Source organism: Pelodiscus sinensis, chromosome 24 (genome assembly GCF_049634645.1).
Source record: "Pelodiscus sinensis isolate JC-2024 chromosome 24, ASM4963464v1, whole genome shotgun sequence".
NCBI lineage: Eukaryota > Metazoa > Chordata > Testudines > Trionychidae > Pelodiscus > Pelodiscus sinensis.
In genome coordinates this window covers 5,177,569-5,193,516 of record NC_134734.1, presented here as the reverse complement: position 1 = coordinate 5,193,516, position 15,948 = coordinate 5,177,569, and the positions used below count along the sequence as shown (strand labels likewise).

General features: G+C 63.8%; 2 protein-coding genes across 11 annotated transcripts in view; one reads left to right on the top strand and one right to left on the bottom strand.

Moving 5' to 3' along the window:
- Positions 1-2,203, bottom strand: part of LIN37 (lin-37 DREAM MuvB core complex component) — a 21,625-nt gene extending 19,422 nt beyond the window's left edge. Inside the window, exon 1 of one of the 2 annotated variants that reach the window (XM_075906979.1) lies at positions 1,897-2,203. The gene's annotated coding sequence lies outside the window, so the exon portion shown is untranslated. The remainder of the gene's footprint in view (positions 1-1,896) is intronic. The other variant, XM_075906978.1, reaches the window with a different exon arrangement.
- PROSER3 (proline and serine rich 3) lies at positions 2,123-15,948 on the top strand. Of its 9 annotated transcripts, XM_075906966.1 has the most exons (13): positions 2,355-2,552; positions 3,684-3,792; positions 5,899-6,176; positions 6,492-6,634; positions 6,813-6,877; positions 7,806-7,894; positions 8,265-8,395; positions 8,557-8,723; positions 12,519-13,372; positions 13,463-13,676; positions 14,048-14,216; positions 15,018-15,099; positions 15,416-15,948. In XM_075906966.1, exons 1-13 carry the CDS (start codon positions 2,542-2,544, stop codon positions 15,471-15,473), a joined length of 2,370 nt encoding a protein of 789 aa, XP_075763081.1. In that variant the 5' UTR covers positions 2,355-2,541; the 3' UTR covers positions 15,474-15,948. The 9 variants fall into 9 exon arrangements, with proteins under 9 accessions (XP_075763084.1, XP_075763087.1, XP_075763088.1 ...); XM_075906967.1 differs by having other exon boundaries at positions 2,354-2,552; positions 3,706-3,792; positions 12,519-13,676; XM_075906964.1 differs by having other exon boundaries at positions 12,519-13,676.

Genomic DNA, 15,948 nt, shown 5'->3' with positions numbered 1-15,948 from the left:
CCCTCACATACCCCTCCCCACACCCCCCGCAATGACCCACCCCCTCCTGCCCCTCACATACCCCTCCCCACCCCCCCGCAATGACCCACCCCCTCCCGCCCCTCACATACCCCGCCCCACCCCCCCGCAATGACCCACCCCCTCCTGCCCCTCACATACCCCTCCCCACCCCCCGCAATGACCCACCCCCTCCTGCCCCTCACATACCCCTCCCCACCCCCCCCGCAATGACCCACCCCCTCCTGCCCCTCACATACCCCGCCCCACCCCCCCCGCAATGACCCACCCCCTCCTGCCCCTCACATACCCCGCCCCACCCCCCCACAATGACCCACCCCCTCCTGCCCCTCACATACCCCTCCCCACCCCCCCCCGCAATGACCCACTCCCTCCTGCCCCTCACATACCCCGCCCCACCCCCCCTCAATGACCCACCCCCTCCTGCCCCTCACATACCCCGCTCCACCCCTCCGCAATGACCCACCCCCTCCTGCCCCTCACATACCCCTCCCCACCCCCCCCGCAATGACCCACCCCCTCCTGCCCCTTACATACCCCTCCCCACCCCCCCCGCAATGACCCACCCCCTCCTGCCCCTCACATACCCCGCCCCACCCCCCCGCAATGACCCACCCCCTCCTGCCCCTCACATACCCCTCCCCACCCCCCCCGCAATGACCCACCCCCTCCTGCCCTCACATACCCCTCCCCACCCCCCCGCAATGACCCACCCCCTCCTGCCCCTCACATACCCGCCCCACCCCCCCGCAATGACCCACCCCCTCCTGCCCCCACATACCCCTCCCCACCCCCCCCAATGACCCACCCCCTCCTGCCCCTCACATACCCCGCCCCACACCCCCCGCAATGACCCACCCCCTCCTGCCCCTCACATACCCCGCCCCACACCCCCCGCAATGACCCACTCCCTCCTGCCCCTCACATACCCCTCCCCACCCCCCCTCAATGACCCACCCCCTCCTGCCCCTCACATACCCCTCCCCACACCCCCCGCAATGACCCACCCCCTCCTGCCCCTCACATACCCCTCCCCACCCCCCCGCAATGACCCACCCCCTCCCGCCCCTCACATACCCCGCCCCACCCCCCCGCAATGACCCACCCCCTCCTGCCCCTCACATACCCCTCCCCACCCCCCCGCAATGACCCACCCCCTCCTGCCCCTCACATACCCCTCCCCACCCCCCCCGCAATGACCCACCCCCTCCTGCCCCTCACATACCCCGCCCCACCCCCCCGCAATGACCCACCCCCTCCTGCCCCTCACATACCCCGCCCCACCCCCCCGCAATGACCCACCCCCTCCTGCCCCTCACATACCCCTCCCCACCCCCCCTCAATGACCCACCCCCTCCTGCCCCTCACATACCCCTCCCCACACCCCCCGCAATGACCCACCCCCTCCTGCCCCTCACATACCCCGCCCCACCCCCCCGCAATGACCCACCCCCTCCTGCCCCTCACATACCCCTCCCCACCCCCCCTCAATGACCCACCCCCTCCTGCCCCTCACATACCCCTCCCACACCCCCCGCAATGACCCACCCCCTCCTGCCCCTCACATACCCCTCCCCACCCCCCCGCAATGACCCACCCCCTCCCGCCCCTCACATACCCCGCCCCACCCCCCCCGCAATGACCCACCCCCTCCTGCCCCTCACATACCCCTCCCCACCCCCCCGCAATGACCCACCCCCTCCTGCCCCTCACATACCCCTCCCCACCCCCCCCGCAATGACCCACCCCCTCCTGCCCCTCACATACCCCGCCCCACCCCCCCCGCAATGACCCACCCCCTCCTGCCCCTCACATACCCCGCCCCGCAATGACCCACCCCCTCACACACTCCGCCCCTCCCCCCACAGCCCCTCTTGCCCCTCACAGCCCCCGGCTCTCACCTCCCTCCGGCACCCGCTGCTGGTGCTCCTAGGAACTGCCCGATTGTGACGATGGCCCCAACCCTCTGCTCCGCTCTCACTGGAGAGCGGAGCCGCCAATCATCAGACGACATCCAATTAGCGCCCAGAGAATCTGGCAGGGCACGCTGGGTACTGTAGTCCGCCTCGTGTCCGCGGGCCGCGCTTTACCTCCTGGGAAGTGTCGCGCATGCGGCTATTTCGAGCGGGAGGAGTACGACGGGAGCTGTGGGCAAAGGGCTCTACGGCTCATGGGCTATGCGATACGGAGACTTGCGGCGCACTGCCCCATGGGAGTCCCTGGCGCACTGCCTCACGGTAGTTGTAGTCAAAGCATTTCCTCAGCCTCAGAGCGCGCTAAAAGAGGCGCGGGGCACCTTGGGAGCCTGCGCCTCGCGGGAAGCGTAGTCCGGACCCGCCCACAGACGCCTGGCCCGCCATTTTGAGCGAAGGGGGGAGGGAAATCCCACCAGGCGCAGTGCCTTATGGGACACGCCACGGCCCGACCCGGGCGGCTTTACCCGGCGTGCCCGGCGGCCGTTGCTAGGCGACAGCCGGGGCGGCAAGTTCGGTTGGGGGTGGCGGGCCCGGGGGCTGGTTCTAGATGGAGTCTAGGTAGGGCCCCGCCCCGGGACAGTGGGGGAGGCGGTGGTGTCTGGGCGGGGAGGGGGCGCAGTGGGGGGGCGGTGGTGTCTGGGCGGGGAGGGGGCGCAGTGGGGGGGCGGTGGTGTCTGGGCGGGAAGGGGGCGCAGTGGGGGGGCGGTGGTGTCTGGGCGGGGAGGGGGCGCAGTGGGGGGGGCGGTGCCGTCTGGGCGGGGAGGGGGCGCAGTGGGGGGGCGGTGGTGTCTGGGCGGGGAGGGGGCGCAGTGGGGGGGGCGGTGCCGTCTGGGCGGGGAGGGGGCGCAGTGGGGGGGCGGTGGTGTCTGGGCGGGGAGGGGGCGCAGTGGGGGGGGCGGTGGTGTCTGGGCGGGAAGGGGGCGCAGTGGGGGGGCGGTGGTGTCTGGGCGGGGAGGGGGCGCAGTGGGGGGGGCGGTGGTGTCTGGGCGGGAAGGGGCGCAGTGGGGGGGCGGTGGTGTCTGGGCGGGGAGGGGGCACAGTGGGGGGGGCGGTGCCGTCTGGGCGGGGAGGGGGCGCAGTGGGGGGGCGGTGGTGTCTGGGCGGGGAGGGGGCGCAGTGGGGGGGGCGATGCCGTCTGGGCGGGGAGGGGGCGCAGTGGGGGGGGCGGTGCCGTCTGGGCGGGGAGGGGGCGCAGTGGGGGGGCGGTGGTGTCTGGGCGGGGAGGGGGCGCAGTGGGGGGGGCGGTGCCGTCTGGGCGGGGAGGGGGCGCGGTGGGGGGGGCGGTGCTGTCTGGGCGGGGAGGGGGCGCAGTGGGGGAGGCGGTGGTGTCTGGGCGGGGAGGGGGCGCAGTGGGGGGGGCGGTGCCGTCTGGGCGGGAGGGGGCGCGGTGGGGGGGGCGGTGGTGTCTGGGCGGGGAGGGGGCGCGGTGGGGGGGCGGTGGTGTCTGGGCGCAGTGGGGGAGGCGGTGCTGTCTGGGCGGGGAGGGGGCGCAGTGGGGGGGCGGGGGTGTCTGGGCGGGGCGCAGTGGGGGGGCGGTGCCGTCTGGGCGGGGAGGGGGGCGCAGTGGGGGGGCGGTGCTGTCTGGGCGGGGCGCAGTGATTGGAGTGGGGAGGAGGAGCACGGGGCAATGCTGTCTGGTCTGGGAGTGCTGGGGAGTCTGAGCCCTGCTAATTCCCCTTTTGCCTGCAGCGCGTCTCTGTTCTCCATCCAGGGGAGCCCCTTTGCCGTGCAGAGCCCAGCCCGCAGCCACTACCACCCCTCGCCCATCCGCCCACCCGGCCCTCAGCACCAACGCATGGTTCGGAGGGGAAGGGCACGGGAAGGCTTTGGGGGCTGCAGGAGGGAGCTGGGTCTCGCTGGGTTGGAGAGTTTAGGTGGATGCTGGGTTGGGGTAGGGACTGCAGGGAACATTGCGAGGGCTGGGCCGGCTCGTGAGTTGGGAGGAGCTGGGTCAGGCTGTGCGGGGAGGTCAGTGTGATACAGGAGGTTTCTGGGAGCACTGCTGAGAGGGTCAAATTGAAGCAAGTTGAATAGAGACAGGGCTACTTACAGCCCAAGACTGGGGGCTCTCCACTATGAGGCGCACAAACCAGCCACACAGAGCACTTCTCTTTCCCACGCTGGATAACGAGAAGTTATACAAACACTTCCCTTTGATACTTCGGCTTTCCTGTGCCATCACATCTGTCTTACACAGACAGATCTCACCCATTTTGAACAAATTCTCTTGATCCCAAAGGACCAGTCCCAGGTCAGTTTATAGCTCAGATCTTACCTCAGAGAGAGCATGAGGCTTGTGTTTTAGAATCTAAAATCTAAAGGTTTATTAATTGAAAGAAAAAAAGAAAGTACAGCTTGAATGTAAAAATGTGAAAGGAATTGAATCACAAACACCAGCCGCAAAGTGCCTGGGGCAGGCTTGGAGCTGAGGTGGAGTAATCTGCTGTCCTATAACTCTCTGGAGTGAGTTCTCTGTTAGGAGGTCCTTCTGGGCTCAGTTCATAGCAAAGCTGCTTCAGAAGTGCAGAGCTGAAAAAAAGACAAGGATGGAGGAATCCTCAGGGCCCTCTTTACATACTTGCTCATGTGGAGGGAATCCCGTTGTTCTCACAGGCTATGTCTAGACTGGCAAGTTTTTACGCAAAAGCAGTTGCTTTTACGGAAAAACTTGCCAGCTGTCTACACTGTCCGCTTGAATTTCTACAAGAACACTGACGATCTCATGTAAGAAATCAGTGCTTCTTGTGGAAATACTATGCTGCTCCCGTTCGGGCAAAAGTCCTCTTGCGCAAAGCTTTTGCGCAAAAGGGCCAGTGTAGACAGCTCAGATGTGTTTTGTGCGAAAATGGCGATCTAGATTGGCCTTTTTGCAGAAAAGTGTCCGTGCCAATCTAGACGCTCTTTTCCGCAAATGCTTTTAACTTTTCCGTTAAAAGCATTTGCGGAAAATCATGCCAGTCTAGACGTAGCCACAGTGTGAAACTCAGCCCCAGACAGTTTATCAGGTGAGCCTGTCACCTGTCCAGGGGTGATTTGGCAGCAGCTATAGCTTCCATGGTGGTCTGAACGTTCACAGCAAAGCTCATCAGCTATGGATTGGCCCCAGTTGTGGAGGAATGTCAATGAAGTACTTGACAAGCTGCCCTTTCACACTTGGCTGTCTGGGGATGTCAGAGGTTAACCCGTGGCCCGGCTTGGCTGGAGCAGCCTCTGCCCAACTGAGGCAGTGGGGCTACTCCAGTACACCCAGGCCTGCCATGGATGAAGGGAGCGCCAATCAGGCTGAAGCAGTCCTAGCCTGCAACAGAGGGGCTGCTCCAGCCCTGCCCCCCGTTGAAGCAATTAACCAGTTACAATTCTACTCCGTTAACTGATTAAATGGGATTTGGCATCCCTGGACTGTCCAAGCCTCCTGCTGAGGTCTCCCAGAAGCCAACACTTGCAATACAAGTACAGAGCGAATGCTCAGAATTTCAAATACAGATAGCTACAGAGAGCTTATGTAGTATATCTCACTTGGCATGGTCCGAATCCAATAGTGTCACAGTTGAGGGGAGCTGGGTCAGGCTCTGTGTGTGTGGGGCGGGGGGGGGGGAAATGGGGCAGCTGGGTCAGGCTGTGTGGGTGGGATTGGGGGAGCTGGGGTAGACTTTGTAGCTGAGTCAGGCTTTATGTGGGGAGGTTGTGGAAAGCTGGGTCAGGCTGGGGAAGGGTTTAGGGGAGCTGAGTCAGGCTCTGGGGGGGACTGCACAAGGGGGTTGGGGCATCTAGGGGGGACACCAGATTGTGTTGTGGGTGTGGAGGGAGGCTGAAGAGGCTGCACTGTGGGAGAGATGGGGGTGTAATCTCTGTTCAGGCTGGCCCATGTCACACCCCAATCTCTCTCCATTGTCCCTCTCCTCAGGCCCTGAGCCCAGTCCGCCTGCTACCTGGTGTCCCTGCTGTTACCCCTCATCCACAGTGCCCCTCAGAGCCCGCAGTCTCCAGGCCCCCAGATCTCAGCTTCCTGCAGGGCACCAGCTGTCAGGGGACAGCCCTGGATTCGGACTCCACTGACCCCTTTCCCGAATCGTGGCCCTCAACTGAGCGCACCTCCCCTGACACGCCTCAAGAGACAGCAGCCTTGGGGCAGCCCCTGCACCCGCCAGCCTCAAAGCAGGACAGAGAGTCCATCATTGCCAAGTGCGTTGCTCCCAGAGCAGTGGGGCTTGGTGATTAGAACAGGGAGGGCTGGGAGCCAGGACTCCTGGGTTCTAGGCCTGCTCTAGGAGCGTAGTGGGGGCTAGTGGTTGAAGGGGGGTGGGTATTAGGAGCTAGGACTCCTGGCTTCTAGGCTGGCTTTGGGAGGGGAGGGATGAGAGCCAGGATTCCTGGGCTCTAGGCCAGCTCTGGGAGGCAAGTGGGCTCTAGTGGTTGGGAAAGAGGGGCTGGGAGCCAGGTTCTAGGCCTGACTGCAGGCAGGGCAGGTGGCCATTGGCACTGTCTCCTTGCCCACAGATACATAGAGCGTTTCCGCCATGGGCAGCCGAGCAGCCGCAGCCAGCGCCAGATGCCTCCCGCACACCCAAACAAAGAATTCTGGTGGCTGGAGCCAGCTCCTCCCTCCGTCAGCTCCACCCCAAAAGGGAGGGCAAAGCCAGGTACTCCCCCACCCCACAGTCAGGGCTCCCCCACTTCCTAGGTCAGGGCCCCCATTTGGGGAAGGGCACTCAGACTAAAGGGTTCATATCCCTCCCCTGTTCTGCATCCTAGGCATGTTGGTGGGGGGGAGCGGGTTGGTTCCCGGGCCCCTCCTTTATCCAGGCCATCTCCTTATAGACTGTGCCAAGCTGGAAGAGGTGGAGCCAGGATGGGCACTTACCAGCCCCCCGCTGCGCCCCGAGGTCAGTATGTCACTTGCAGGGAGGGCAGATTTGGGGGCACTGGGCAGCCAAATAGCTAGAGAGAGGACAAGCTGGCTTGAGGAGCCCCCAGAACCCTGCCCAGCCTCTTGCTACCTGCTTGGGGATCCCCCCCTCTCCCATTACCCTGACCCGGGGAGGGGGCAATAATTTTTGATGGGGCCACGCTGAGATTTTAGGAAATGGTCAAGAGCAGCACTCTTTTGTAGAGGGGGTGTGGAGTCTGGGTCAGAGGTTGGTTGCAGAAGGGAGCTCTCAGAGTAGGGGACTGGGGTGCAGGAGGGGAGGTGTGGTCTGGGAGAAAGTTTGGGTGAAGGAGGGGGTTGTGGTATGGAGTGCAGGGTCTGGGAGGGGGTAGGGGTGCAGGAAAGGATTCTGGGCCAGGGTAGGGGTGTAAGAGGGGATGCAGGGGGCAGAAGGTTTGGGATGGGGAGTTGGGGGAGGGAGAGGGTGGTGGGTGCCAGAGGGAGGCTCTGGCCAGGAGGCGCTTACTTAGGCAGCTCTTGGCCTGGAGCCCTGCAGAATCCTGAGGCAGTCTCCCTGCTAGCCATGGTTCCAGGCTGCTCCCAGTGGCTCTCTGCTCTCCCCTCTGGCACCTGGAGCAGAGAGCCACAGGGAGCAGCCAGCTGCTTAAAGTGATGTCAGTTGGTCTGGGCCTGGACAGCCCATGGGCCACATCCCTTTGGCAGTTCCTGCTCTGGGCCCTCTGTCCTCTCTGGGGGTCATCCCATCCCAGGATACTGCCCCCAGAGCTTCTATCCTCTCTGGGGATTCCTTTGCCCCTGGAACCCTGCCCGGCCCTTCTTGGGGAGCCCTGGCTGGCTCTGTGCAAGGACAGTCCCTGGTGCTACCAGCCTCCTAGGGTCTGGTCATGGGTTGTTCCCTGCACTGTGTGCTCAATGTCTTTTAGGGGAGCCCCTCAGACACCACCCTGCTGGAGTCACCTGACGCTGACACCCACAGCCTGCAGGAGAGAGCCGCACAGCTGCTGCTGAGAAGGTATTGCCCTGTCCCCCTGGCTGGTACCCCCCCGGGGCACCTCCCTTCCCTGCCTAGCCTGCTGAGTACACAGCACCCCCTGCTGGGCACTCCCCTTGCTGGGTATCCCTCTGGGGCACCCCTTTCCCCACCTGGCCTGCCATGTACAAAACATCCCCTGCAGTACCCCCGGCTGGGCACTCCCTTGCTGGGTATCCTCCCAGAGCACCCCCTTCCCTGCCTGGCCTGCCATGTACACAGCATCCTCTGCAGTACCCACTGCTGGGCACCACCAGGTATCCCTCTGGCCCCTCCTGCACGCTAGGGAGAGGCAAGATGCCTCCCAGTGGACAAACTCTCTGCCCTCTAAGCTTGCCTGCTCTTCTTGCAGCGAGTCCTCCCTGAGCAGCACTGTCCCCGTCAGCTCCGAGGGGCTGCGCTCCACACCCCCACACAGCACCCCGGACTTGGACCAGGCGCTTCCCAGCCCCCCTCAGCTCTCCCTGCCGAAGCCCTCTTCAGGTAGGAACTGAGACACAGGGCCTATCCTCTAGGGGATGCTAGCTCCCATCCATCCCTGGGGGGAAAGGGGGAGACATCGGGCCTTTGCTCTCTAGGCCCTAGGGTGGGTTGCTCCCTGTCTCTCATTCCCCCCCCCCATGACATCCTTTGTTTTTCCCCAGGGCGGCTGCTGCCCTCCACCTGCTGGCCTCCTGCCCGCTTCCCACAGTGCTCTTCTTCCACTCGGCCAGAGGACGACATCCTGTTCCAGTGGCGATTGCGCCGGAAGATGGAGCAGGCAAGCCAGGCTGGCTCGTCGCTGCTTCTGCTGGGTTGGAGTCCAAGGATGGTAGGAGCCGAGTAGGGCCGGGGGGCGGGGAACCTGCATTTCCCAGCAGGGCTTGGGGTACAACCGTCTGTGTGGCTGAATCTCAGTACAGGGTGAATTGCCCCACTGCAGCATTGTGTGTGGCTGATCCCCAGCTGTCCTGCCCCAAGTGCTGGGCAAATCAAAGCGCCCTGGAGCCAAGACATGTCCTGGACTCACAGGCTGGCAGTCTTTTTCAGGGGTCCACTCTCTCCCCTTGGCATGGAGCCATGGGGGCCCCTCTGAAACTGCTCTGTGAGTAGTTGCCTCTTCTCTGAGCTCTGTCGTCAGGGCAAGTGGCTCACACTGCATGGGGCTTCTTGGTTCTGAGCTGGGAGCATTCAGTATCCCTGTCCATGCTGAGTGCCCCACAGTGAGTCCATCCACGTGGGGAGCCTTGCCTCTCCCCCCCCCCCCCCCCGACAGCCGGAAGCTCAGCTCCATCCTGTGCAGCGGGTGTTTCAGTTGACAGGACAGCTTGGGACATGGCTGGTTAGCACAGGGAACAGGAGCGTTCAGTCAAATCCATCGGGGGGAGCGGGGAGCCGAGAGCCAAGGCTCTGCCCCTCCTGCTGAGACTGAGCTGCTCCCAGCTGCCTGGCTCCCCTCATGCCCACCTGTTGCTCCTTCCCTGGGCAGGTGTTTCCTGCTGGTATTCCCCTCCTGGGCTCAGGTTGCGGGGGGCAGAGCTTACTGCAGGCAGTTGGGGCCAAGCCCACCTCACCACAGCTACTCTGAGGGTCTCGGCACAAATCACACACCCTTGTTTCCCCCGTGTATCACGCAGGGAACCCTGGCACTCACAGTACTCACGCTCAGCGGTAACACTAACGAGGGGGAAACCTGCTTCCTCACACCTCTGGGACCGCACCTCCCTGTGCCTCCAGCATGCCTGCCTGTGGGCCTCCACCCCAGAGGGAGCAATGCCTCCATCTCTGCCTGCAGTGCCTCCTGGCCAGGGGGTTCCACCTCTGACCCCAGCACAGGCAGTTCTCAGGGCCCCCATGCCTGGCCCCTCTCAGCACCGTCTCGCTGGGCACAGGCTGCTCTCTGTTCCCAGCCCAGCGACCCTCCCCCCCCCCCCAGGCCATCCCCATCTATCCCCTCCCTGCAGCCCCTCCTCAGCCCTCGGTCTTCAGTCCCAGGTCAACAGATCACCTGGGCCCTCTCACCTCTGCCCTTTCCCCTCCCACTGGCCAGAGCCGACTGCCTTCCAAGCTGGGGACCCCATCTCCAGACCAGGGTCCAGGTTGCCAGGCGAGGTCACACCTGATCTCTGCAACAGCAAATCCTTTCCCACCCCTCATTACACACAGGCACTGAGACCACCGCACTCACGCAGGACACGAAGAACCCCCCCTTCGTCCTGGGCCCCCTGCCGTCTGTGTGAGCCCTGCTCAGCGCTCCCCCCACCAGCTCTTGTGCCAGGGAGCTTCCTGTACCATCCCACTCCTGCCTTCCCTAGTCTGAAAGGCTCCCCTGTGCAGTGTATTCCCTGTCCGCCCTGCCACAGCACTGGCCTGTCTGGAGCCCACACGCTGGGCCTCCCCGGCCAGCTCTGCCTGCCGCTCAAGGAGGGGTAAATTGGTGGGGACCCGAGAAGGACTCAGGGATTAGAAACTAGGCTGAGTGGGACTAGTCTGGGCCACTCAGTTAGCTGGCCGTAGGCTGTGCAGCCTGGGTCTGTAGCTTAACAGACTCACCTGTCCACCAGCATCTGTATGGGCTTCTGGGTGCTGACGCCGCACATGGGTGGGACGGGGGGCTACAGCAGGGCAGCCCGGGAAGGAGATGAGGGTAAAGTAACCCAGGAACCCCATCGCCCCCAGCTCTTAGATTGGGGGGGGGTGCTCTGGCTGAACACGGGAACAGTCCCTGCGAAGCGCCGCGCCTGCAGCTCGCTCCGCTCCTCCATCGAGCTCGGCTGGTGCCTGGGTGGGCCTCAGGCCAGTGCAGAGAGCTCAGAGTTGAAACACAGGCGCGTCTTCCCCAAGCCCAGCCACGCTAGAGTGAGCCCGCCCCCTTGGCCAGGTCCCTCCGGCAGCCCCCACCTCGCACCATCCTCTCCCAGGGCCAGGTCTCTGCTCCGCTCCCTGTGGAGAGGCGGGGCTGTCTCTCTTTGGGCTGCAGCCTCCTGCTTAGCCGTGTCTCTGGGATTTTCCATGGATGCAGAGCTGCCTCTGGCAGTTGGAGTAGCCCGGGCACCCTTTGTCTCCTCGCCCAGCCCACCCTGAGAGCAAATGTGCCCAGAGTTCGTCTTGCTGCTCTGAAGAAGGCTCAGCCCAGTCTGGTGCAGTGTCTCCTCTGGCTGGTGCTTCCTAGGGCCGACCTTGGCGTACTCAGCCCTGGTCTGCTCGCACCTCTAGGCTCTGCACCCCCACGGGTTAGTCGTGGAGAACACACGGAGAGCAGAGCTTGTTAGCACAGAACTCGAGTACCTGCCAGAGCTCTGGGCTCCACCCCCCCCCCCCCCCCAGCTGGGAGACTGACCCTTCTCTCTCCCGCTCTGGCACTCCAAGCCATCAGTTCCCAGAATACAGCATGGGCCCTTCTCTTCAGCCTGCCAGGTCTCTGTGAGGATCACAACCCCTTCCCACCCCCCTGCCCTGACACACTTAAGTGACACCTGGGGCAGGCTGAGACACACCCAGTATTCAGAGGAAACATGGGCCCACTTCCACACATCTCTCCCCCAGCCAAGAAGCCATGCTATATACAGGGGAAACTGAGGCACGCATCGGCATGAAAACATGACAGTTTCCCCCGTCCCACGCAGCTCAAGGGGTTCTTCAGGGCAGTTCTCAGGTCAGGTTATGTTGGGCCAGATGGGGGCTACGTCTGCGCTTCAGGTTTCTTGAACAAGAACTTTTTGTGGAAGAGATCTTCCGCAAAATGTTCTCACATGAGCGCATCCACGCTGCCATGTGCTTTTGTGCAAGAGCGCATCCACGCTGCCATGTGCTTTTGTGCAAGAGCGCATCCACGCTGCCATGTGCTTTTGTGCAAGAACGCATCCACGCTGCCATGTGCTTTTGTGCAAGAGCGCATCCACGCTGCCATGTGCTTTTGTGCAAGAGCGCATCCACACTGCCATGTGCTTTTGTGCAAGAGCGCATCCACGCTGCCATATGCTTTTGTGCAAGAGCGCATCCACGCTGCCATGTGCTTTTGTGCAAGAGCGCATCCACGCTGCCATGTGCTTTTGTGCAAGAGCGCATCCACACTGCCATGGTTGCTCTTGCACAAGGAAGCTGTAATGGCCATTCACAGAATGGCCATCAGAGCACCTGTGCCTTTTCCAATAGAGGTTTCTTGCACAAGAAACCCCTGTTGTCCATCCACACATGCCTTTTTGCACAAGAGCTCTTGCGCAAAAAGGCTTATTCCTCATAGAAAGAAGAATAACTCTTGTGCAAAAAGCCCTGTCTTCTGATGCTCGGCTGTACTTTTTCTTGCTTGTAGTGTGGATGCTCTGCGAGTTTTTGCTCAAAAACTCTGCAGTGTAGACATAGCCTAGGTGATTCCTTGTCCAGCATGGCACCCTTAGGCTGGGCTTCCCACTCCAGGGGAGCAGCCGACAGCGGGTTTCTCCTTGAGTGGCTCCAGAGGGTGCTTCCTAACGGTCCCCAAGACCCTGGTGAGCTGGGGCTGGCCGGCCCATTGGCTCAGAGTGCCTCAAAGCATGGAGCATTTCCCAGGCTTCCCGTCAGGGCGTCTCCCAGCGAAGTCACGGATGATCCCGTGATGATGCACAAACATTTGTATTTTTAATGGCAGGAGCTGTGGAAACGCTTACGTTATTCCAGGCAATACCCCTTCCTCAGCCCCCCTCTCCACTTACTCCTGCAGAGCGAGAGGGCGTGCACAGGACGTCCTGGCCCGGGGCTGCTGCCAGATGGGATGGCATGGCGGAGTGGCGATGGCACCACATTCCCAGCACCTGCTGCCCAGCCAGAAGTGAGATCTGGCCCAGAGTGGGCACCAGGACCCACCACACTTCTCCACGGGGTGGGGCACTCCCTGGAGGTGCCTTTCCTGAGTATGGAGCCAGTTGTGGGGCAGAGCCCCATGCCAGTCTCCCTCCTGGGGCAGCTGGCACCTGCTGCCACCCCCTCCAGCACACCACAGCCTGAGGGAGATGGAGGAGGAGCTGCAGAGAGGTGGAGCGCCCGGGATGCTCAGCGAGGAATGGGGCCAGCAGAGGGGCCCGGCTCCCAGGATGCTCGGCGAGGAACGGGGCTGGCGGAGGGGCCCGGCTCCCAGGATGCTCGGCGAGGAACGGGGCTGGCGGAGGGGCCCGGCTCCCAGGATGCTCGGCGAGGAACGGGACCGGCGGAGGGGCCCGGCTCCCAGGATGCTCGGCGAGGAACGGGGCCGGTGGAGGGGCCCGGCTCCCAGGATGCTCGGCGAGGAACGGGACCGGCGGAGGGGCCCGGCTCCCAGGATGCTCGGCGAGGAACGGGGCCGGTGGAGGGGCCCGGCTCCCAGGATGCTAGGCGAGGAACGGGGCCAGCGCAGGGGCCCGGCTCCCAGGATGCTCGGCGAGGAACGGGGCCAGCGCAGGGGCCCGGCTCCCAGGATGCTAGGCGAGGAACGGGACCGGTGGAGGGGCCCGGCTCCCAGGATGCTCGGCGAGGAACGGGGCCAGTGGAGGGGCCTGGCTCCCCGGATGCTTGGCGAGGAACGGGGCCGGCGCAGGGGCCCGGCTCCCAGGATGCTAGGCGAGGAACGGGGCCGGCGCAGGGGCCCGGCTCCCAGGATGCTCGTCGGGGAACCTGGACCAGGAGGAAGGCACAACACATATCTAAAGAGACCCAGCCACTTTCCAAGCCTGAGCTGTCACAAGGCAGAGTTGTCCTGAAGCCAGAGGCTGCCTCCAGCCAGAAGAGGAGGGCTAGGAAGGCAGAATCACCTCTCCACAGTGCCCTGGGACAGGTGTGGTGCCCAGGGAGAGCTGGCTGTGAGAGGGATGGGGAGGGGAGTGCCTTTCCTAGCAGAGGGGCTGTGGGAGGGCGGGGGGGAAGCACCTTTCCCAGCAGGGATCACTGTCGAGGGGGGAGGGGAGTGCTTTTCCCAAGGCTGCAGTGGGGTACTGATTGTGGGGAGCAGGGGGGCCCGGGCAGTGGAGGGAGCTCCTTTCCCAGCAGAAGGTGCTATGGGGGGGAGGGGTATTGGGTGTGTGGGGGGAGCACCTGGCCTCCCAGCAGGGGGTGCTGCCGGGGGGGGGGGGAATAGCTGTGGGGTGGTGGTGCTGGCTGCAGGGAGCAGGGCAGGTTAACCCCCCCCCCCCCATCTCTCTTTCCCAGGTGATCTCTGAGAGGCTGTTCTCCCCGCTGGTCACCACCAAGGGACACCAGTCAGGGCAGGGAGCCGTCTCCCCTCCAGAGCAGGGCACTGCAGCAGAACTCCCGGCCCCTGGCTCCCAGCACCCGCAGCTGCTGCACCTGGCAGCTCAGCTGCTGGAGGAGGCGGAAGGTGAGGGGGAGGCTGGCAACCTGCGGGGGAGAGGGGCTCAGTGGGGAGGTCTCATTTCAAGGTGTGGGGGGAGGGGTGCTGGGCTGGGGAGGGTTCTAGGCATGTGCAGCTGGGGGCAGGGGGAACTGAACTGGATCTTGGGGGTTAGGGATCTTGCTGGGCTCTGAGCAAGGACAAGTGGGATTTGGGGGACCTGAGCAGGGTAGGGGTGGATCTGAGTGGGGGCAGGAGGGATTGGAGGGACCTGGATGGGGTGGGTCTGAGCAGGAGGGATGGGAGGGGCCTGTGGGGAGGTAGGGATGGGTCTGAGTGGGGAAGGAGGGTTTGGAAAGGCCTGGCGGGGTGTGTGGGGGGGTCTGAACAGGGGGGATGGGAAGGGCCTGTCACAGTGTAGGGGGGTATGGTTGGGTCTGAGCAGGGCAGGAGGTGTGGGCGTGGCTTGGCGGAGTGTGGGGGGGTCTGAGTAGGAGGGATGGGAGGGGTTTGGCGGGATGTGTGTGTGTGTGGGTGGGTGGGTCTGAGCAGGAGGGATGGGAGTGGCACAGTGTAGGGGGTAGGGGTGGGTCTGAGCAGGGCAGGAGGGATGGGAGGGGCCTGGCACAGTGTAGGGGTAGGGGTGGGTCTGAGCAGGGCAGGAGGGATGGGAGGGGCCTGGCACAGTGTAGGGGTAGGGGTGGGTCTGAGCAGGGCAGGAGGGATGGGAGGGGCCTGGCACAGTGTAGGGGGTACGGGTGGGTCTGAGCAAGGCAGGAGGAATGGGAGTGGCTTGGCGGGGTGTGAGCTGGGTTCTCTCACCCCCAGAATCGGATGGTGCTGAGTTTGAAGAGGATCCGCTGCTGCAGCTGCTGCGGGGCCAGCGGGAAAATCTGCGCAGCCAGCTCTGGTAACTAACCTGGCATGACACTAGGGGTGCTGTGGGGCATGGGCTGGGTGCGGGCAGGGTAGCTGGCAGACTCAAGCTGTGCCCATGGGCAGACTCAGACAAACATGCCCTCTTGCATCTCCGGGCCAGCTGGGCTGTCTCCAGGGGTATTATATGCAGCTGTTGCCCAGCTGCCCTGCCCAGAGCTGGTTGCACCTCCGCATCAGCTGAGCTGTCTCCATGGGGAGTTACATGGGGCAGTCGCCCAGCTGGCTTGCCCAGCACACAGAGCTGTCTGGGCATGCTCAGTGCTAATTTGTGCTCTCTCACCCTCCAGGGCTGTCGACATCGCAGTGTCCCAGCTGGTATCTCAGCCGCCCAGACATCCCTGCTGAGGGGCTCTGGGTCTCCCGGCTCTGCTCTGTCTAGAGTTGGCCTTGGGGGCCAGTAACAGCATCCTGAACCAAGGCAACAAGCTGGGAGCCCACGTGCCCCTACCTTGGGGCAGAGCCAGCCCAGAGCCAGGGGCGGGCAAATTGGCCAGCTCCCCTCAGGCCAGATAAGCTGCCTAGCAGCACCTGCACCTCTGCCACGCCCCTTGGGGAGGGTCACTGTTAGGGGTTCAGGCTGAATGCTCTGTGGCCCAGCAGCAGGCTCTGTGGGGAGCAGGGTGGAAGCAGAGGCTGTGGGGTGAGCTGGCCCACTGGCTGGCTGAGTGGGGGAGCGTCCGGCCCGACAGGGGGGTGCTGAGCGCCTGGCCCAGCAGGGTCACTGGAGAACAGGCACGGAGGGTGGCAGTTCCCTGGCCAGCAGGTGACGGTTTTGCTGTGTGCTGAGAGGAAAGCTAATAAAAGCGGGTTTGCTGCTGGC